Here is a 23,798-nt window from a genome sequence, read left to right as displayed (position 1 = left end):
TCCGTTTCTCATCTTTAAAGTGAGAGTGCTAACACGCACATGGAGGGCTACTATGAGAATGGAGTGAGATTTTGTATATGAAGTAGCAAAGACAGAGCCTGGGACTTAGTAGGTACATTATTAAGAGTTGGAGCCATTTTTTAAACCTTTTGTCTTTTTGTTATTTTTGCTGTTCTGAAAGTCGCTAAGTTTTTAAAAATGGTCTCTTATTTTACTATTCTTGAATTGTTTCACGCTTCTCAACTCATGACAAGAACCTATTCTGCCAATGAACCTCCTGCCCCCATCTATTGAAATTAAAGCTTAGGAGCACCAGTGCATCCCAGAATTTGACTTCCCTCCAGTGGAGAGACTCCTTGGGTTTTTCGTGTGCTCTTTCCCTGATCCTTTAGGTGTCACATGGTCAAAAAGAACATAGTATTATTTATAAATAATATGCTTTCTAACTTCAGAAAGATTTAGGACAGCTTTCTGGATTTGGTCATGCATGAAACAGGAAAAACAGGCTATTAGAAAACTGTGTGAAGTCTAACAGGGACTTGATATGAATTCATTTTGATTTTTCAAACTGGGGACTGCAATCATTAATCAGCTCATTAAATTAATTGGAATAAGTATATTGCATGTAGTGAGAGTAGTATTACTTTTTGAAATTTTAGTTTTAATTATATCCTATGGCCTGTGTTGTAAGATTTTTTTTTTAAGAGTTTAAAAGCCATTCGATTAAGCAACTAGTAGTAAACTTTTCTGTCTCTCATTAGTTGTTAAATCTGGAAAAGTTCTTGGTTTAACAAACCTTTATTGGATATCTATTGTGCATCAGATTTTTTTCTACATGAATGACATTTTTTTCTCCCTCTTTTCCAATACTGATTTGTTGTAGTGTCAAATAGGTACCTGGGTCAACTCCACACCCTTCTCACTCTTCACTGGGCCTCTGGTACAAGATTGAGAGGATTCCTATTACTTACTAAACAGACTAGGTATTAAAACAAAAAGATTCCCGAATAGAGTGAATCTAAGTTCCCCTAGAGCCCCTAAGAATTACATCAGCTTTAACCATTAATCCCCTGGGTTCTTGTTATTCAGTAATGTCTTAAAACCTTTTTATCAGTATGGGATGGGCGGGCAAGGGGATAAAGAAACTGGCGGCTGGTGGCAAGCCTTAGGTAAGCGCTGTCAGGGGGGCTTTAGTTTGGGAGTGGGATAATTTGCTGAAGAAGGGTGGGAGAAACGTGAGCGAGTACACAAAAGGCTGTTTCCGGCTCAAATTTCGTTACCAAGGCTCTTTGAGATGAACTTTTTTGGGGGAAAACAACCAGTCTAAAAGAGCTGTGTGTGTTTGTGTGTGTGTGTGTGTGTGTGTGTGTGTGTGTGTGTGTGTGTACGAGGGGACGGCGAGGGTCCCCACTTTTAGTATGAGTAGCATTGTTCACATGTTTGCCAGTATTTTGGAGCCTGGCAGGCCTGGCTAGAGGCTGCAGGGGACGCCTCCAAGTTCCCACCCGGGACATCCTGAACAGCAGCAGCCACAACAGGCTCGCCCCTAGACAAAGGGGCCGGCGCGGCGGAGCAGACTGGTGCAGCCTGGGCCGCGCGCTCGGAGCGCTGGGCGTCTGGGCAGCTGAGTGGGCAGAGCTGACCCGGTGCGGGTGGGAGTCAGGGCGCCCGGAAAACCCAGCTCTGGGTAGCAGACCCCGCCCGGGCTGGCTCGGCGCCGGGCCTTCGGGCTTCCACTCAGTCTTTGACCCTCGGTCCTCGCTCAGCGGCCCGGCAGGCCGCACAACTGTAACCGCTGCCCCGGCCGCCGCCCGCTCCTTCTCGGGCCGGCGGGCACAGAGCGCAGCGCGGCGGGGCCGGCGGCATGGCTGTGTCCTGGAGGAGCTGGCTCGCCAACGAAGGGGTTAAACACCTCTGCCTGGTAGGATGGCGGGCTAGGCTCTCCTTGCGTTTTCTCTGTCCTGCAGTGATTTTGATTCATTCTCTGAGCGTGCATGGGTGGGAAGCTGGAAGTGGAAGTTTTGTCTTAATTCGAACATTCTCAACTTACAAAACTTTATGCTGGAGATAACAATGAACACTCCCCCTCCCACCCCCTCGCATGTCCCCCAAATGCATGAGAATTTTTCTGCACATTGATGGGAGAGGAGATGTGGAGGAAGAGGGAAGAGGTCATTTTCAGTGAATACAGCTTTTCTTTTTACCCTTTAAACATTTTTGCTCCCTTTGTTCTTTTCCCAGATTACTTCTGTTTGCTTGGGGTATGGTGATGTCATTAATTTCTTGATCTCATTTTGTACGGCAGGGGATAGCTGTAAATCATTTAGGAAACCTATTTGGAACCCAAATGCTTAGTCTCAGGTGAAAGGGCTGGGTAAAGTCGGATTTGTTTTCCTCTGAGTGGTTTTCAGCTTGCTGGTTAATTGAAAATGCTTTCTGCAGTTACTAATTTAGGTTCCGTTGAAAGCACTGTGTCCAAGAATTTACCTGTGGTTTCTATTCATCAGGTAATAATTATTTTCAATTTTTGTTTTCTGTCTCTCATGTCTGATTGGTTTAGTTCATCTGGCTCTCCATGAATGTCCTGCTTTTCTGGAAAACCTTCTTGCTGTATAACCAAGGGCCAGAGTATCACTACCTCCACCAGATGTTGGGGGTAAGTAAGCTGAACTTGGATAATCTGGTGGAATGGGTTTAACACTGGCAGACATTGCTACAGGTTTGGTCAGTTCCATTCATTAAAGAAATGTGCACTCTTCACTTTGAAAACCTTTATTGTTCTCTAAAGTGGTCACATTTTCCTGATTTATCATTTACACTTGTACAAGTTAAAAAGATTGACTCTCTCAAGAACCAAAGGTAATATCTGCTGAAGTGAAACGAATGAACCTGCCAGACCAGGTTATTGGTGCCTTAAAAAAATTGCTACTTATTGCCAGCTGCTAAGTACCCTGAAGGATCTGATCCACTAGGAGGATCAACCAATAACAAGCTTTTAGTTTATACTTATCAGTGCTTTTAGCCTGCTCATGAGCTTATCCAGAGGATTTCTGCCCTGTTTGTTTTTACTGACAACTCTCAGAAAATATGGGTCTAATGGGGTTATTCATTTCTGGGCAGTTCTCAGTGCTTGCTTTGGGTTAGTGGCTGATGATATTCCAGTGTTCTACTATAATATGAGAAAGATACTGGGCAAAACTTTTTTCTGATTTATTTTATGTTAATATTTTTCTCTCTTTTCTATGATGTTTCTGATTTCATTCTTCTGTTCCATCTCCTTCTTATTTGACTGCTTAACAGAAGATAGTGTCACTGAAGGCATATTACTTTGCACAAGGAGATTGCGTTTTCTTTTTCTTTCTTTCTTTTTTTTTTTTTTTTTGAGACAGAGTCTTGCTGCGATGCCCAGGCTGGAGTGCAGTGGAGTGATCTCAGCTCACTGCAACCTCTGATTGCCTGGTTCAAGCAATTCTCCTGCCTCAGCCTTCTGAGTAGCTGGGACTTACAGGCATGCACCAGCACACCTGGCTAATTTTTGTATTTTTAGTAGACACAAGGTTTCACCATGTTGGTCAAGCTGGTCTAGAACTCCTGACCTCAAGTGATCCGCCTGCCTCAGCCTCCCACAGTGCTGAGATTACAGGCATGAGCCACCATGCTCGGCTGAGATTGCATTTTCTAAGCAACAAGCAAAAAGTGTAAAACCCTGCAAAAACTTAGGGAACCTGAAAAAATAGATTTTGCATTTTGGTGGGTGGGGGCTGCAGAAAAAAACACATTTTGCTTTTTTTTTTTTTCATGGTTTAATGACTACTTAAAATTAAGATGAGCTCAGACAAATTCAGTGGAACCAGCTCTCCCTTCTATGTTTTACATGGACAGATCTTATTTATCTGTAATTCTCAGTACGCAGACTAGTGATTGGCACGTATTAAGCCTGCAACAAGTTGCAGTTGAATTAATTAAATAATTTTTTATACAACAAAGTAATATCATAATCTGTTGATCACACACTTTATAAAGTTTAACTTCTAGGTTTTAAGCCAATGGGTTGAAAAAAATAGTCTGTAAAGCTAAACCCATTTCATTTATTTCTTTCATCCATCCAATCCAGGAACTGTCTTGAAACCTATACATTTCAGATGGGCACCCAGAGAGTAAGACCTCACCTTGCCCCTCAAGTTGCTTACAATATAATGGAAAAACCAACAAATAAATAATTATAATTCAATAAACAAGAAAAGGTTTCTTCTAATAAACACATGAGGTCTGATAACTTTTTGGTTTTGTTTTCTAGTATTTCCCCATTAGGTGTAAGTTAATGAATAGGACGTTTTTCAGTGGAAGCTTTATCTCATCTATTACATAACTTGATGAACAACTTGGAGAAAACTCTTTAGATATAGAATGGTAAAATTTGCTCTGAATCACGAGGTATTTGTATTAATATAAAAATCTAAGAATTGGAAATTTATTGCAATAACCTAGAAAGCCATAACTGAACTTTGGATTTTAGCTTTGTGACATAGTATAAGCTAAAATAACATCTTATTTCTTAAAAAAATAATTATTTGGAAACCAACTCATTAATTTTCATGAACTTGGATACTGTATAACTGAATTTCAAATTTAATTTGGTGGTAAGTCAGATATGATTAAGATCACATATGCACAGAAACATAAACCAACAAATTTGGAAAACATTTAAACTATGTTTCACCTCTCTACTTCCATCCCACTTCACTGCTTCTGCTTGAATAACAGACAGGCTAATGAGCTTCAAGGACTGCTGACACATAGGGCTCAATAAATGTTGATCAAGGGAATGAAGAAAAAAATGATAAAAGGACCAAATGGAAGACTAGGAGCAAAAAGGATAAGAAACAGATTCAAGAAAGGAGAGGTTGTTATAAATTAGTTTTCAAGAACACACAAGTATAATTATAGTGAGTTGATATTTGAGCTATCTGGTAAGTATTCTCCATTTTACCAAGAGTCATTGTGGACAGGAATGGTCTTTCTACATGCTGAGAGATAAAATATGACTTATAAACTTCTCAGTAATTACCTGTTATGAATTTTCCAGTCATTAATTTATCTAAGCTATTTTGGAATAGGTATTTTCAGTCTGTATATTACCTTTTATTGGAAAAGAAACTCCTTCTACAGTTTTACTATTTATGAAGTAGTGTTTAATTTTATGTCCTAGGCTTATCTTTTCTAATCTTATAATGAGTGTTGCATTATTTCATAGAGTAACAATTTGCAGGCACTTTTCAATTTGCAAAGAAATGCAGTATAACAAAGAGATAGAATTAATTTTTAAATAAATATTGCTGGTTCTGATGTTTTACATTTTTAAGAACTGTATGTTATTAACTTAGCATCTTAGAGTGATGCATCTTAGAACTTAGCAAACACTTGGTCCCACTGGTATACGCATGTGGGATTCCTGAAGAGAGTCAAGGTATATTATAAGTCTCTTTTAGGTGGATTTTAGGTTTGTAAAAATCATGATGTTATTTCTGGAAATGTATTTCATTGTACCATTTAAAACGCAAATAGAAACAATACTTTCATGGCTGAACATTTTGATAATAGCACTGAGTATAAAGTTGCTGTCATTCGTCTGTGAAATGTAAGGTAATAACAAAGTTGTACTAGTATTATAGGCAGGAAGGACCCACAGAATATGGTCCATTTATTGGAAAACACAGACAGTGAGAAACAGTTAATTCTTAGTAATTGCTTGAAAATCTCCATTTTCTATTGAAGAATGACTTTTTATTCAAATGTTTACTTATACCTGTGATATGCCAGGAATTTTACAAATGTTTTGTTTAAGCTAGGAAACTGTTCTCTCTGTTTTCCATACAAGGAAATATGGGCTGAGGAAGCTGTATGACTCGCTCAAATACCTTTTAATGGTCAGTGTCAGAGCTAGGATTTGAATACAGCCCTGTCTGACCTCTGCTTTTTCGTCATACTACGTAGCTTTTCTAAACGACTTCACTGGTCCATGTCAGATACTTATACCACTGGTTAGTATTAATTTTTACCAGTGCTGCCCAACAGAAACATAAACGAAGTCATATATATAATTTAAAGTTTTCTAGTAGCACATTAAAAAAAGGAAAAAGAAACCGGTGACATTTATTTAATAATATGTAGCCAACTAACCAGGCTGTAAAAGAGACATCAGGACATGGGTAGTCCTCTTGCTCCTCCTCTACTAAGCAGGAATTGTCAAAGGATGGGAAGTTGTGGAACTACAAAAATTATTGGTTTGGGAGGCCAAGGTGGGAGCATTGCTTGAAGCCAGGAGTTTGAGACTAGCCAGAGCAACAAAGTGAGACCCCATCTTTACAAAAATAAAAAAAACTATATATATATATATACACACACACACACACACACACATATGTATATATGCACATATATGTATGTGTATATATGTATATATGCACATATATGTATGTGTATATATGTATATATGCACACAAACACACACACACACACATATATTAGCTGGGTGTGGTGGCACATGCATGTAATTGCAGCTACTTGGAAGGCTGAGGCAGGAGGATTGCTTGAGCCCAGGAGTTTGGAGGCAGCAGTGAACTATGATTGGGCCACTGCATTCCAGCCTGGGTGACACAGCTAGACCCTCCCTCTAAAATAAATAAATACATAAATAAAATGGGTATAGAACTATAAAAGTCTCCCTGACTTCTATCTCATCTTCTGAGTTTTCTGAAGGTGGGAATCTTTGAGAATGAAGGTGAAAGTATTTACTTCTCAGAACTAGAGTATCCACTTTTATTTCTGGGTTACTATTCTCGAAATAAAATTAAAGAGTAAAAAAATACATACGAATTGATAGAAAAAATAAGATCTTAATTGCTAGAAGATAAAATAACATTGGGATTAATATGTTTTATTGGGGGTTCTCATCATGATTATCCTTCCCCAGACTGGTCTGATCCAGAGTGGAGGCAACGTGGTCATGGCTGGTTTTTGCCTGAGTTAATGTGCTAATCAGACTGTGCACTTCCTAGGAGATGTATAATTGTGACATGTCATGAGTTTTGGAATCTTAAAATTAGCTAAGAGGAAAAAAAATTGATTGAGAGAAGCCAAAATGAACACCGAAACAAGCAAACCAACAAACCAAACAATAGCCTGCTCCACTCCCCCATGGCAACCTTTTAAATAAGGCACTTCATTGATTGTTTAAGATTAAATCCATTTTCATTTATTTATTTTCAAGAATGGAAAATGTAGTTGCTTGAACTTTATAGAAATTAGTAACAGGTTGTGTTCAACTCTCAGAAATGTAGTTTTCTTTTTTTTTTTTTTTTTGGAAATATTGGAGCAGTTTAACTCAAAACACCATTTATAGGAGCTCTTGAATTCATGTTTACCTGTTTTGAGTTGCGTTTTTTACATTTTAATAATTAAAGAATATCAAGTAATTCCCATAAACATTTTAACTTGAAAAGAGAATGATTTTATGATATCAGATTCAATGTGTCTTAGTTATATATATATAATCAATGTGACTTAGTTATATATATATATTCAATGTGTCTTAGTTATATATATTATATTTTTCCCTCCAAACTATTCAATTTCAAACTAGTTATTCACATGGTGTCAGGATGAGATTTTAATTTTTATTTTGCTTTTATTCACAAATATTGTTTTAGATCTGCTGCATGATCTTGAAGCTTTTTTTTAACTTTTATTGAAATATCTATGCTTTTGAGCATTCAGATTCTTTCTAGTGAAACACTGGGATTATCTTTCTTTAGTCAATCATTATCCATTAGAAACATTAACTAATTTACCCTCTCAAGAGTCCTAGAAGTTATATCATAACATTTTACAGAGACAGAAATCTGATGTCATGTGAATTTCTTAAGGTCAGAGACTGCAGTCTCTGGACAAATCGATCTAGGATTTTAAGTCAATGTTAGTTTCACAGCTGGCCTGGGCAGCTTTAATTCTGCTGAGAATGAATATATGATTCCTATTACTTTCAGAAGAGATCTGGTCATTAAATCCTAATTATATAGACTGTAAAATCACTAGCTAGAGTTGCTCAGGCACAGGTTATGATAACAATTCAGGGGACATTTTTAGATGAGTGTTATTTTGCTTATTTGTTTTTATTCTTAACATTCTGCTATTTAGACACAATTTTCTTCTTGTTTATTGACAGGTGAAATGGGTTATATTTCTTTGATGAAATTATATTCTTTATCTATTTACAATAGACACTGATTCATAGAGTTTTAGACTTGGAAGGAAACTTTGATATCTTTACTTAACTTTTCATTTTCCAAAATGGAAAAATGAGATTGAGGTGATTTGTTCACTATCACCTACTGAATTAGTGACTTGGTCACTATTTAGTCTATTGTTCTCCTTAGTCCAATATTAGCCGCTATAATGAACAGCTGTATGAACACACACAAGAACATTTTAAACCCCACACTGTATGGACTACTAGGTTTACATTTTAGGTGAAATGATACTTTAAAATGTCTAGCAATTTAAGAAGCTAGCGAAAATGATTGATTTACTCTCAAAATAAAATATATTTTTAGTATTATAGTTGTTTGAGACTTGCCAATAAATTGTGAAGGAATTATGAGAATTTTTATTTAAATTTTTTCTGATTTCACAATACTTTTCAGAATTCTAAGGCTCAATATTTTACCTCGTTGTGATATATAGCTAAATGCTAACTGCATAATTCTCCTTTATCAATATCATCCCAAACAGCATAGAATTGTAAGTTAGAATGAATCTCAAAGATAGTCAAATCTTTATTTTTTAATAAATGATATGAATAATATCAATAACAGATTGTGCTCAGTGATAACTGGCTAATACTAGACATTAGTCTAAGAGCTTTGCACTGATTAATTTATTTAATTCTCTCATCCATAGTATGGAAGGCATGTTTTCAAGTTTTTGTTGTGTAGCTGAGAAACTGAGTTAGAGGGGTTCTATAATTTGCTAGTGAGGGACAGAAGCTGGACTCAAGCCCAAAGATCCTGGTTCCAGAACTTGTATTCTTGTTTTATAAAATTTTAATTGACAAATGCCAATTGTATTTATCATGTACCACATTATATTTTGAAATATGTGTATATTGTGAAATGGCTAAGTCAAGATAATTACCATGTATATTACCTTACATGCTTATCTTTTTTTGTGGTAAAAGCAGAAAATCTACTGTCTTAGCAATTTTCAAGAATATATTGTTATAAACTATAGTCACCATGTTGTACAATAGATCTCTTGAACTTTTTCTTCCTGTCTATCTGAAATTTTGTATCCTTTGAATAACAGCTACCCAACCCCCTCCCACCCCCACCAGCACCTGGTAACTACCATTCTACTCTCTACTTCTGTAAATTCAGTTACATTCTTTCTTAGATTACACATATAAGTAACATTATGTGGTATTTGTCTTTCTGTGCCTGGCTTATTTTACTTAACTTGATGTCCTTCAGGTCTCCTTTCATGTTGTCACAAATGGCAGGATTTCCTTCTTTTTTGTAAAGCTGAGTAGTATCCTATTATGTATATATACCATGTTTTCTTTATGCATTTATCTGTTGACCAAATTTGTATTCTGAGCCATTGTGCTCTGTTGTCTCTTTGCAACATTAATATTAGGTTGAATCATATAGATTGGTAGATCAGAAACAGTCAAATATCAGCCATTTTATATGCCTCAACCTAATAACTGTTACCATTTATTGATTATATATGATGTGTCAGACACAGTTCTTGGCCCCTTACTTTTATAATCTCATTTAATCCTTATATTTAATTGAATCCTTGTAACAACTATAGAATATAGGAATTATTGATTTTTACAGAATTGAGAAGCTTAGATTAGGAACTATTTGCTTTTTACAGAATTAAGAAGCTGAGATTCTGAGTGGTTCGGTAACTTTCTGAGTAGTTAGGTTACATAGCTGACTAGTAGAGAAGCCCAGGTTGAGCCCACACCTGTCTGAAACTGAACACCATGCTCTCAATCACTCTGCTTTCCAGGTGAGGTTCTGAAACAGGTAGTGTTAGAACCCGCAATTCTCTACTCTTGTCTAAGGTCCTTATACATTTTGCCATGGTGATGCTGAATATACTGTTTGTGTTTCCCTCTGTTTGCTGTTTGCATGTTAGTGTGTTTTTTGTATCTGTTAAGAAGTATTTGATCAGAAGTAAATGCAAGCATATATGCATTATTCTTATATATGAGGTGGACTTGTATAACTAATACCTACTCTGTTAGTTTGCTAGGGCTGCCATAACAAAGTACCACAGACTGGGTGGTTTAAAGGAAAGAAATTTCTTCATAGTTCTAGAAACTAGAAGTCCAAGATGAAGGTGTCAGCAGGGTTGGTTTCTTCTGAGGGCCTCTCTTCTTCCAATGTCTTTGCATGGCCTTCCTTCTGTGTGTATGTCTTAATTTCTTCTTATAAGGGCACCAGTCATATTGGATTAGGGCCCATCCCAATGACCTCATTTAACCTTAATTACCCCTTGTAAGATTGTGTCCAAATATAGTTACATTGTGAGTTAAATTCAACTTGGTACAAATACCAACTTTGTCAGTCTTCCTCTGGAAGCTAAGCATGCATTTTGAGAAATTAATTTGAAGTTAATGTAGTTTTTTTTTTTCTCCTTAATTGTAGAAGCCCAGCCGAGCACTAGCATTCCAGAATGACATAGCAAAAGGGTCCTTCCCAGGCCTTTTTAGGAAGGTGTTGTAATGTTCCTCCTTAGAGGTTTGTCGAGCTTTATTCTTAGCCCTACCCTACAACTATTTTAAACATGCTCTTACACAACCCTTTATTCCCTCCATTACCTCAAAGAAGAAAATCAGATAAATTAGCATCTCTGAGGAGTAGCATCAATATTTTATTTTGATTTTTTAGATCTTGGCATCAAGAGTATGAATTCAGGGAACTGACTCCCAGAAAAGGAAGTAGTGAATATTGAGGAACTACTTTACCTTGCACACCACTGAGGCCAATAATAGTAGCAGTCATCGTAGCCCTAGTCCTAGTCATAGTTGTGTACACTTTCTTCTGGGCAGTGCTCAGCCTGGAGGAAGAGGAGTCTGTAGAACTGTGGACTGTTCTAGTCCATTTACCCTGTTTGATGGATGAATTTCATATAGTTAAATGCTTTCTTTATGGACTTAGTGCAAAGCTGAATGTGGACTGTAGGTTCTCTAACTCCTGGTCAGTGTTTCTTCATGTCTATCATGCTAAGCATTGTGTTTATCATAAAACTAATTTTAAAATTGCCTAAGTAATTCTGGAGAGAAAAATAATTATAATTTCTTACTGAAAAGGTCATGGGCTTTGGAGCCATATGGATATGAATTTCAATTTTGGTTAAGCATTTCTCTCCCTTTGTGATTTTGACATACTATTCTCTCAGCCTAGGTGTAAACCCTACTCATAAAATAGGGCTTAAGCCCTACTCTTAGTTTAGATGGAAGGACAGCATGAGAAAATGCAGGTGAAGTGCTTAGCACTTGGTACATAGGCATTCAGCAAATTGATAACTATTACTATAAATATTAAATAATGGTAATTAGTATTAATGGCATCAATATTATGAATAGAACCAAATGGTAATATTGTATTGTGTGTATATATATACACACACACACACATATATATATATATAACATATATATATGTTAAAAAGAATTCAGACATAAAGATGGAAGGGATTTGCTGAGCATACAGATGCTGAGCATATGAGATGACACCTAGGACAGAGATTTACCCTTTGATCTATTATTTCAGTGCTCACAAGGGTGCTTAATAAATGGCTGTTTGATGATGAGGTTGTATGTTTGCTCGTCAGTAGGAACATGTTACCTTCAGTCCTTTGGTTGACCTTTGGCTGCCTCCCTGATCCTCTGGAGAGAGGAAGGCTATTTACTGCTATTTGCTATTGGCAAAAAGTTTGTGGCAATTTGGCTATGATTGTTGGGTGGAATTTTAGTTTGAGGCGGAGCATATTTCATTCAACAAAACATTACTTAATACTTTTTATTAATCTTCACTGAATCTTGGAATTTCAACAGATAAATAAGATAAATTACCTATCTCAGATTACTGTAAATTTTAAAGAAAATTAAAATAAATAATAATAATAGCTAGAGCTAGCTTTCATTGCAGTCTTTTCATGGGCCTGACATTGTGCCAAGTTCCTGTTATGTTCTTTGCTGCAGTCTCCACTATTCTACAAGGTAGGTTCTATTCATGAGAGGAAGCTAAAGAACAGAATTTGTAAGCAATTTGCTCATTGATTATAAGCACCTAACATGAAGTCTATTCCATAATAGGAGCTGTAAAAATGTCAGTCATCTTCTTTCCTCCCTCTGCTCTTATCCTTCACAGACTCATAAAATAATTCACCTTACTGTTTTATACCCCAGGAAAACATGATGGAAATATTGTACTTATCTCAGAATATTGTGCTGAGCATTATGACTTAATACATAAGAAAGTAGTTTGAAGAATTAAGTTTCACAGATGTGGAAGACTGTTGTTATGTAGGGTTTTTGTCTCCTATCATTTCACAAAGCTTTTAAGTCTCCAGTCATGGTGCCATGACATTGTTCCCCTGGACATCATTAAGGAAAGTTTGAAGAAAGGAATGAGACGTTTGTCTTCATGCCAAAAAAAATTGCAGTCAACCCTTAGCATGCAATATGCTTTACCTTTGCAGTGTGACTGTTGAAGTGGGATCGTGAAAGTCTGTGACATGTTGTACTTAATAGCAAAACAAGTATATACAGTTGACTCTTTAACAGCAAAGATTTGAACTGCGCAGGTCCAGTTACATGCAGATTGTTTTCAACCAAACGTGGATTTGCAGGATATGAAACCCGCATATACTAAGGACCGACTTTTCCTGGAGGCCAATTCCATGGGGCCCACTGGGGCACTTGAATATTCACAGATTTTGGTATATGTGGGGATCCTGGAACCAATCCCCCACATATGCCAAGGGATGACTGAAAGAGCAAATTACACAGGTAGTGAGTGAGTCTATGTGATTCCTAGAATTACATCCTAAAGCAACTTTGTGATATAATAAAACCCGAGCAATGTGATAAAAAGTTAGTGTCTAGTGAAAAGTAGTTTACTTTCAGTTCTGACAATGAGACTAAAGGAAAAGTAAATAAAGGAAAAGAAGGACTTTGTTCAATCAGTAGAAATTGTGTTCATCTTTAGAAATTAGAAAGTTGAATTTGACAATGGCTCTCATCTCTAAATGGAAACTATCAAAGGTTTTCATGGATATGGGAACCCATAAATGGATTGTTCAATGTCTCCAGACACATATCAGGACTTTCAGAGGTCTGATATATTTTAAGGGAAGAAGAGATCAGTGATATAACCAAAGTATAATAATTTTATATAGCTGAGTGTTTTTTTTTCTAATGGAGGCATTTTAACAATAGGGTATAATAAAGAAAAGATTATATGGAATGCCTTTCTGACTATATCTCTTTTCTTTATGATCAAATTTTCAAATACCTGATTTCAAATTGCAAATAATCTCATTAATGTGATCATAGAAAGCTAAGGTCTGGTGGGAAGATCTGGAGTGGCAGTGATCCAAACAAGTTTCTTGTATCCCCATGCTATACTTTTGATTCTCTTTGTAAGCTTCCTTTTCTTCCAATATGTCTTCCTTTATGTGCTTTTCCTTTAGCATCTTATACTGAATAAAATCCCTGCTACTCCACCTTATATGGAAGCATAGACTTCAAGGAGGGTGAAGATCTCATAAAATGAGAAAGTTGTAGAACAAGAAAATAACCACCTATTGAGAATACTTAAGAGATAAGATGATGAGATTACTTTTATTTCTCACTGATCTTCCTCGGCCACATTTCATTTTTTTTTTTTAAGATGAAACAAAACAGGATCTCATTATGTTGCCCAGGCTGGAGTGCAGTGGCTATTCACAGGCATGATCATAGTGCACTACAGCCTTAAACTCCTTGGCTCAAGTGATTATTCTCTGGGGTTGCAGATGGGCTTGGACTGTGTAGAACCCATCACTAAACTAACTTTTACTATTTTGATTTTGTACATTTTTAAAAAACATAAGAGTGAAAGAATGAGTCAAATGTAAATCTTGGAAGAGTTTAGTTTATGGGCTGAGAATGGATCTACAAGGTTTCTTTAACTTTGATCTACTTGAAGAAAATTGGTCTTAGACTTGTACTGGGCTTAAATGAGTGTGTCATGCTTGAAGAAAATACATTTTGTTCAGTGCACAAATTTTAGGTATATGAAAGTTAATTCGTTAAAGTCCTTTATGACCATCATTCTGATTCTTGATAAAATCAAGTGTCTGCTATCACCTTTTCCTGAGCACATAGTGTCTATCAGCTCAAATATCAACTATGGTAATATTTGTGAAAAGTCGACAATATCAGTGAAAGTGGCATGATGTCATGAAAAGAACATGGATTTTGTGGAAAACTGATTTAAGTTGAAATCTCAACTTCACCTCTTAACAAATATACCTGTAAATGATTTATTAAAATTTTGAAAGCCTCAGTTTTCTCAGTTTTCAGTTGAGATTTATATTATTAATTGAGCTACATGAAAATTTCAATATAGAAACATTTTGACTTACAAAAATGACAATTTAGGTTAACCTGTGTTTAGTTTAACCTAATATATCACTTATAAGATTTTTTTTGGCAGGGGAGAGGGGCAGGGAAAGAGAGGAAAAGATTAACCAAGGTGAGGAAGAAATGAGTGTAAGACTCTCAAAAAGTGTTAATTCCCTTCATCCTAACAGCAAGTCATAGTAGACAAATTTATGACAATGCTAAGACTTATCTATTTCAGAAAACATCTTTGGAATTAAGAATGTTTTGAAGTTGAAATTTATTTATAAACATTTGTTAATGATTATAAAAATTTCCAACAGTTAAGAGAAAATACCTTCTAGTTTAGAGCAAAGCATGCATTTTGAAGTGATATGAAAAAATATTTTGCCAATGACAGTATATATTATTTTCTTAGTTAGAATTTCAAAAATATTTAAGCTCACAGTTAATTGTTTTCCAGTTGGCTGTGGTTTCCACATTTTAGCTCCCAAATTCTTGGCCTTTATAAAACCTTCTGTCAAGCAGCTCATAAATTGATATACACATGAAAAGGACCCATTTTATAGGAGAGTAACAGTGAATTATTTCCATAAAAACAAAAAAGTTTTAAAAACTTTTTTGATATCAAGTACAGGATATTTAATTAAACATATACCTCAGTTCATAACACACTATCCTCATGGGTCTGTGCCAGACTTCCTTTTACTTTCTTCTTCATTCATTCATTTATTAATTTATCAATTTAATCATTCTCCATTATCCAATCCCACTCTTTCAGCGGTCCCCAGTCCCCAAGCCACAGGCAGGGACCAGTTCGTGGCCTATTAGGAACCGGGCCACACTGCAGGAGGTGAGCAGCTGGCAGGCAAGCAAAGCTTCATCTGTATTTACAGCGGCTCCCCATTGCTTGTATTACCACCTGAGCTCCACCTGCTGTCAGATCAGCTGCAGCATTAGATTCTCTTAGGAGCGTGAACCTTATTGTGAACTGCGCAGGAGGGATCTAGGTTGCAAGCTCCTTATGAACATCTAATGCCTGATGATCTGTCACTGTCTCCTGTCACCCCCAAGATAGGACCATTTAGTTTCAGGCAAACAGGCTCAGGGCAATCACTGATTCTACATTGTGGTGAGTTGTATAATTATTTCATTATATATTACAATGTAATAATACTAGAAATGAAGTGCACAATAAATGTAATGCAGTTGAATCATCCCAAAACCACCACTGCCCCCTCCACCAATCTGGAAAAATTGTCTTCCCCAAAACCAGTCCCTGGTGCCAAAAAGGTTGAGGACCACTGCATTCTCCCCCTTACAATAGCAGTCTTTCTAATGTGCTTGATGTTTATCCTTTTTTCGGTGTTTTATGTATATGTATCTTCTAATTCACAAAAATGGCATTGGATCATAGGACTTATTTAGTTTCCTAATTTTTCTCATCCGTTATTATATTTTTGAAGTCTATTTATGTGGCTGTGTGCTTCTTTTGTTTCTTGCTACCAACTGCTACATGGTATTCCATTGTTTGCATCTACCACTTTTTATATATCCATTATTCCAGGCATGTAAACTCAGATTACCTCTAATATCCTGCTGCTTCAAATAGCATCATCATGAATATAAAGGATACTGTTGTAATATAATTATTATATGGTATTTTGTTGGATCTGCCTACTAGGTTTTCTTTTAAAAAGGAGCACAAATAAGTTGTTCATTTTGTTTAAAAAAATAGCATTTTTTAGTTACTTGTTATAGGAGTTGGATTTAGTCAGATTAGGATAAATATGAAAATAATATCACCATGTGGAATGAGTTTACAAATATTAATATATTTGATTTTAATAACTAGTTTTCAGCAAGAAAACTAAAGTATATTGTGTGATGTAGGGAATGAATGTAGTGAGTATTTTAAGTATGATTTAACTTCTATATATCTTTCTTATGAACTGCGCATAATAGTAACCATTTAACCAAAAAATGCTATATATATATAGTTACAGTAAAAACAACAAACCTGACAAATATAACGTCAAGCTTGGGAGTACTAGGCAATGGAATAAAAAATATAAAAGAGAACATTAAAACGATAGGTGCAAATAGTGGAATGGATTTTCTTAAAAGACAGGTAAATAAAAAAGTAGAAAACAACTCACCCTAACTTCCTGAACTGCAAAGTACAGTATAGTACAGAGCTTGTACCAACCCTAATGAGCAATCGTAGGTTAGGAAGGTTGTGAGATGGAATATGAGTAGAGATGTTTTGTTTTGTACATAGCAGGATATTAGGATTTTCTTTCTTAAAATTGTAGTATGTGTTAAAATACTTTTTCCAAAATTGTTTGCTAAATGTCTTAACAGCACACAAGAAAAGCAAACCATAAGAAATATAGTATGGAAATATGATATCACCAGCGAACCAGAGGTTGGATAATACTTAATGTTTGGGGCCAGTTAGTAGTGTTAAAGGGTCAGGAATTTTTGTCCCTTATGCCCTCTCAGTGCCTCAATATTTCTTCCCTATATTACTTGGAACCCCTCTTATTTCTTAGATTGCTATAGCATAATATCAATTATTATAATTTTATCTCTTCCCTGTTCCTATTCTATTGTATTCTGTCCTGTCCTGTCCTATCCTGTTCCATCTCATCCTAACCTATTCTGTTGAAGCCTGCACTTTACATTAATATATCCTCAGTTATCAAAAGTCTAGAAGACAAGGGATCAGCAGCTTAATACCCTTCTGAAAGATTCCATCCTAAGCCATTAAATATTTTCAAGGTAATTTTTAGAAGTTTATCATGCATTTTCCAGTATGAACATAATGCATACCATTAGGGAAAAATGAAAAATGCACAAAAGTAGAAATGGAAAATTTTTAAATATTATCAATATTTGAAGACAATATTATTCTTCAAATTGTATTTTGAAGACTTGCCCTACCTTATTTTCTTAATAAAAATAATTTTTCTTATAACTGTTTTATATTTACTAATTGTTTTCCTATTTATTATAGAAAATAGGGGAAAATTAAAAAATGTTGTATATATCAATACTCACACATAACCACCATTAACATTTTGGTGCATGTCCTCAGTACAGGTTTTTTATTTTTTTAAGTAGCAGTGTGATCATTCAGAATCAACAGTTTTGTTTCCTACTGTAAAATGTAGCATAAATATCACATTAGATTTATCTCCGTTATCACAAACTTGTTAAGCATATGTTGTTTATTTTTAATATTTCACTGAATAAATAAAACACAAAACTTAAACACTCCCATATTTCTGCAAATGCAATTGACTTCTGTTATTTATTGACTTATAAACTGCAATGAAAAACATCATTGTACAGAATACCCCCTCTGTTTTCATATGTCCTTTGGATATGTTATTAGATTTTCAAAGTATATTAACCCATTTAATTTCTTTTATTGTGACTTTGTACTGCTTATTTATCCATTGAATTCTTGGTACTTAATTATTAAAATATATTAAATGTCAAAAGAAATACCTGATTCTGTATATTAAACACTGATGATACAATAGAAAAAAATAGAAACTTCCCTCTACATCTTAGAAGTAACCACCTGAATCTCTTTCATTTATGTTTATGTCTATATATCAACGACTGTACATGTAGATACACATATATACATGTGCATATTATTCAGTAATCTGGATGGATATTACTATTTCATTTCTATTATGTGAGGCTAATTAATTTTATCTTTAATGACTACATAGTGCACCATAATGCCATAATGTACACCATAATTTATTTTGCATTTCTCAATTGTTGGACAACTTTAATTTCTTTTTTTTTTTTTGGTATTATAGATCATACGGCAGTGAATATCTTCGTAGAAATTTACTTGTACAATTAGAAAAGTGTTTCTGCATGTCATTTTACTTTTTAAAGAAATTCCAAGATGTGATGTATTGGTCTTACTCAATATTAGTTTTTTAGAGAAAAAAAGATTAAATTTGAATTGCATTTCCTTTGTCTTTGTAAAAATGTGGCACTGATGCTGTAAACCTTTTTTTGTAACATTTGGAAACTATGCAGTGATTGTCAATTGGAGAAAAGAGGACTACAAATACATCATCTTATGTTTGATTTAATTTAATAGGTTGGCGCAAAAGTAATTGTGGTTTTTGCCATGGAAAGTAAAAACCGCAATTAATTTTGCACCAAACTAAACGTTATTTTCCCTACAACTGAACTAGTGTGGTCCACTGCATGTTGGCCAATTAAACTCTGTGAAGAGTTTGTCAGAAGAATCTAATGCTTTAACATGTATATATCAGGAAATTTAGGAAAATAGTCTGTACCAAATTATCCATTCATTTAGTCCATCTTAACTGAGTACCTACTGTGTTAGGCATTTTGGCTCTTTCTTTGCATACAGAGTTCTTTCTCTTTGAATTGATAGCTTATTTTGGAGGCAGTGTTCTGTTTTTTTTCCCCAAGGAAAGACTTGAAGAGAGTCGACTTCATTCAAAAGTTGAAAGTCATAGTTAAAAGACATGCCGAGTTAGCTAAGGTTGCTAGTATTTTGAGGACAGAGATAGAATTTAAAAAACAATTTTATAGATTCAATTAGTAAAAGTTAATAAGAAATAGGATTGAGTTCAGGAGGAGTAAAATAGACAATGTGTTTAAGTAGGCTATGCTTAGGAGACATGAGAAAAAAATCTTTATATTGAATATCCTATATTCACTATATGAGTTTTAATATATATCATTATGGATAGTCTGATTAAAATTCTAATAAATGAAGAGGTATCATTGTCATGTGCGTTTTCTCTCAATTTTTTTTTTGTTTATTCAGGCCACCAGTATATCTATTTTGGCTTCTAATTTTCAGAGGAATGTTGAAAAATTAAAAATGGTTTAAAGATAAAGAGGAATGAGGCAACATTTTGGAATGATTGTTTTTGATGAGGAGTAGATGAGAGGTAACTAAACACTCAGTAATTGTGATCAGATGTGCTGAACCCATGACATAGGAGACACAAGGCCCGTTTCAGTTATCTAGTCAACCATGCTCTCTGCAAAACACTTTCAACTTCTCCATGCCTTCTCCTGTGCACAGATAATTTCTGTAGAGTGAGGAAAATGTAAGAGTGACATAAAATCAAATGCTCTGTAAGTTTTGAAACCTCGTTGAGACTTAGAAAGGTGTATAGAATAAGGGATGGGTATAAATATTGATAGGAATTTAATAGATGAACCAAAAAATATTTCCACTTCAATAATGTTTTTCAGCCAAAGAGGTCAAACCTTTTTCACTTGATACATTTCTATAAGGAAAAGTGAAGGCAGTGTTTACTATTGTTCAAATTCTTCAATTCTAGGTTCTGGAGACAAGTGGCCTTGGTAGAGGTCAAAGGTATTAATTGTGATTAAAATTTCATAATCATTTACACCTGGTGAACTGTTCACTAGACAATATTGTCTTTAGAAACCCCTGGCTGTGTTCATATGCAACTCTGAATGCCATTGATGTTGAAGTTTAACTTTGCCAGACAGACACAGAGTCTAGAAGTGAATGTTTTCTGCCCTCTGTGCTTTTGGCACTGGAAAGACAAGGTAGACAAAATTGGGACAAAAATATGTTATAATACTGCTTTCTTCTCTCTCTGTAATAGCTATGTGTCCTTCTGACTTTTAATAGCTTTTCTAGGGAAAAACCACATTCCCACTGAAAATGGAAGAATGTCATTTTTAGAAAGCGTAGATAAAAAATGATGACATAAAACAGATAGAAAGATTTGAGTTAAGCATAAGGAAATCTGAATATAAAGTCATGATGAACTGTATATTTTTGGTAGCCACTTTAGTTTTATGAAAAAAAAATTACACCTTTTTTTCTTTAGAATTGATAGCTTCTTTTGGAGACAGTATTAAGGAAAAAAAGCAGATTATAGATGAGAAGATAGGTCAACTTGAGTCAAAAATTACATCATAGTTAAAAGTCTCCAGGGAAGCTAGTTGACAGAAATGAACTGGGATCATTTGGAATGAATTATAGTTTATTATGGCATTAAGGTACATACATGAGCTTTTGGTTATACCCCAAGAGCACTGAATTGGTAGTTTATTTTCAGAATTTTTTTTTAAAAGAAATGATTGCTTCAATTATTGTTCATCATTTTCTGGTTACTCATGACATGTTCTTCATCATTGTTTTCATATGAAACCTTATCAAAATAACCTTATCAAAACAGTTAGATAATAAAGGCCAGGTGCAGTAGCTCATGCCTGTAAACCCAGCACTTAGGGAGGCCAAGGTGGGCAGATCACTTAAGGCCAGAAGTTCAAGACCAGCCTCACCAACTGGTGAAACCCTGTTTCTGCTAAAAACACAAGAAATTAGCAGGGTGTGGTGCTATGCACCTGTAATCCTAGTTACTCAGTAGGCTGAGGCAGAAGAATAGCTTGAACCCAGGAGGCGGAGGTTGCAGTGAGCTGAGATTGCACCATTGCACTCCAGTCTGGGTGACAGAGAGAGACTGTCTCAAAAACCAAAACAAACAAACAAACAAAAACAATCAAAAAAGTTAGGTAATCAGCTTTTTAACCAGTCCTTCACTGAAACGTCATTTTTTATTCTTAAGTGCAGTCTTGTTCCCATGGAATGCCTACTATATTCAAAATTTATATTCCCATTATAATTTATTAATGATATTAACCTAATGATATTAATTAGGACTACAGTTTTGACTTATAGGCATAGGAAAAATAAATTTTTTCCAATTTTCTGCCATAGACCTTTTTGATTACTATATAGACCATAAAAATATGCTTACCATAGCTTTGAAAAATTGTATAGCCTACTTTATGTGGTTTCTCTTTTTGTTCATGTATCTGTCTCGTGACTATTTTTTGTTGACTTTCGTTGCTCAGAACATATTTTCCCCAAAGAGTGCTTATTAGAAACAATTTTATTTATTAATAACCATGCATTTTTGAGGTCCTCAAAGGTAAGAGGCAGTTTGGGCTTTGCCAGTCCTGTGCAGCCCCTTGCTAGCTTTATGTGGGAGACAAGGAGATAAATACATAAGCCATTATAATAGAAAGAATTAAGTGCTCTAGGAGAGATATGGTGAAAGGCAAAAAGGAAACACGGAGAAAGATGCTCCAGATTTGTCTAAATATATGTAAAAGGGAAATTTGGAGAGTTATAAATGAGGGTAGAGATAGGGATATGGGCCCTAGCAAGCCCTTACAGAGAAAGTGACACTGGGGCACTTTCTTCACTTTCTTCTGTGACTGAAAGATTAATAAAGAGTCCATCTGGTAGTTATCATGGGGGTTGGAACAGGTACAATGCCAATACAAATAGAAGGGATAGCAGCAGTCTGAGCTGTGGATCTGTAGTGTCAACTGAGATAGGTAGTAACAACTTGGGTTAGCTAATCTTCATAATGCATCTGGGAGCTAAACTGAGGCATATAATATAAAAGTATATGTAGCCAAGTAGCCTAATGGTATCATCAGTTAGGCCTGTTTACCGACTTGGAATATAAGTTGGGACCAAAAAAAAGGTTGGACTAGATCATCTACACAGTCTCATACAAAAGCTATAGTGGCTTTTAAACTTTTCTTTAATTGGGTGCTGTTCCAGAGGCAATCCCAGCCTCTGAAGTGGTGGAATAGAGAGTGGAGGGTGGAGGCAGAACTGCTGAGCCTGAGCAAGAGGATGGAAAGTGTATGTCCTGAGTTCTGATTCCAGATCTTAACTGGATTTCCTGGGTAATCACTTTTGGTGTTCTCTTTTTCTAAAATAAGGGCGTTGAAGGATCATCTCTTAGCCTCATTCATTCATTCATTCATCCACCATATATTTATAGAACACATAGTTGCCTAGAACTTTCTTTGAATTCTTTAGATCAGATGAGTGAAATAAAGCTCTGTTTATATAACTACAATGAGAATGTCACTTTCCAAAGCTGTGGCTGGAAAGGCAACCTGGAGATTTGCAGGAAGCCATGCCATAAGTTCATTTAAATTCTGAAACTAGTTTAAATGTGTGGATGACAAGGGACACTAGGATGATGATAATAACTTCTGTTGACTTCTTACTATATGTCAAGCACTGCATTAAATACTATATATGCTCACTTAATATATACAATAACCCTTTGGGGTAGGTATATTATTATTATTATTATTATTATTTTCATTTTGCAGATGAGGAAAATGAGACTGAGATAAAGTCACATAGTTACCTAAGACCACACAGCTAGTTAAGGGGCTTCATATTCAGGTTTATGTGACTTCAAATTGTCCTCTAAATCAGTGAGTGCTGATCCTGGCTTAGAACTCCACCTGAGACCTAAGGAATAAGAACTTCAGAAGTGCAGTAGTAGAAAGTGGTTTATTTTAAAATAGCCCATCAGGTAATAACTATGTACAGTCCAATATGAGAAGCCTTGGTCAAGATTTACATAAAATGAGAGGAAAATTTGTTGATTGGGTAACAGTATAAGCAACTGAAAGAGTAAGAAAGTGTAAAAATACGGAAAGAGCACTAGGCAAGGTGTCCGAATTTGCAACTCTGTTCTGGGGAGTGCTGCATTGCAAGGGAAGTGACACAGATCATGAAGAGGAGACTTGGGTTCCCATTCTTGCAGCTTTATGAACTAGCAGTGTAAACAGAGGCAAAAAGAAGGTTGAACTGGATGGTTTGTAAGGCGCCATGAAAGAACTACAGATTTTTTATTCTAAAGCACAAAAGAATTAGGCTTTGTATGGGCATCATTTGGTTTGATTAAAATTTTCCTTGGGATAGAAGAGTCAATAAAATTGATAGCAATGAGCACAAATTTACATATTTTTAGACAAACACCAATGCCAAATCAGAATTTTAAAATATTTTATCACTTTAAGGTTTCATTATTTTTAATTTTGTTTTCCTAATTGTTGACTGACCAAGAAGCACCCAGAAAAATGACCAATTATTCAAACTAACCTCTCTGGCTTTTTCAACTCCCTTTGAACAATAGTTTAGTGTACATATTTACATGTAGAATATCATCTTATGTTCCCTTAATTTGTTGAGAAAATTTCCAGTTGAGAACAAAATGTTCATTTGAAAGTTAAT

At 35.3% G+C, this 23,798-nt stretch overlaps 1 protein-coding gene across 3 annotated transcripts in view; it reads left to right on the top strand.

Moving 5' to 3' along the window:
- Positions 1-1,521: 1,521 nt before the first annotated feature.
- The window catches only part of NOX4 (NADPH oxidase 4), a 214,223-nt gene continuing 191,946 nt past the window's right edge, over positions 1,522-23,798 (top strand). For 2 of the 3 annotated variants that reach the window (XR_010113373.1, XM_063608227.1), the window contains exons 1-2: positions 1,532-1,921; positions 2,561-2,656. Coding sequence is in view for 2 of the 3 variants with exons in the window: in XM_063608227.1 (XP_063464297.1) it covers positions 1,865-1,921; positions 2,561-2,656 (153 nt within the window). In the remaining variant the exon portion in view is untranslated. Of the gene's footprint in view, positions 1,922-2,560; positions 2,657-23,798 lie in introns of all 3 variants that reach the window. The other variant, XM_034933513.3, reaches the window with a different exon arrangement.

Source organism: Pan paniscus, chromosome 9 (assembly GCF_029289425.2).
Source record: "Pan paniscus chromosome 9, NHGRI_mPanPan1-v2.0_pri, whole genome shotgun sequence".
Classification (NCBI taxonomy): domain Eukaryota; kingdom Metazoa; phylum Chordata; class Mammalia; order Primates; family Hominidae; genus Pan; species Pan paniscus.
The sequence above is the reverse complement of the archived record's forward strand: the minus strand, read 5'-3'. Positions and strand labels throughout refer to the sequence as shown.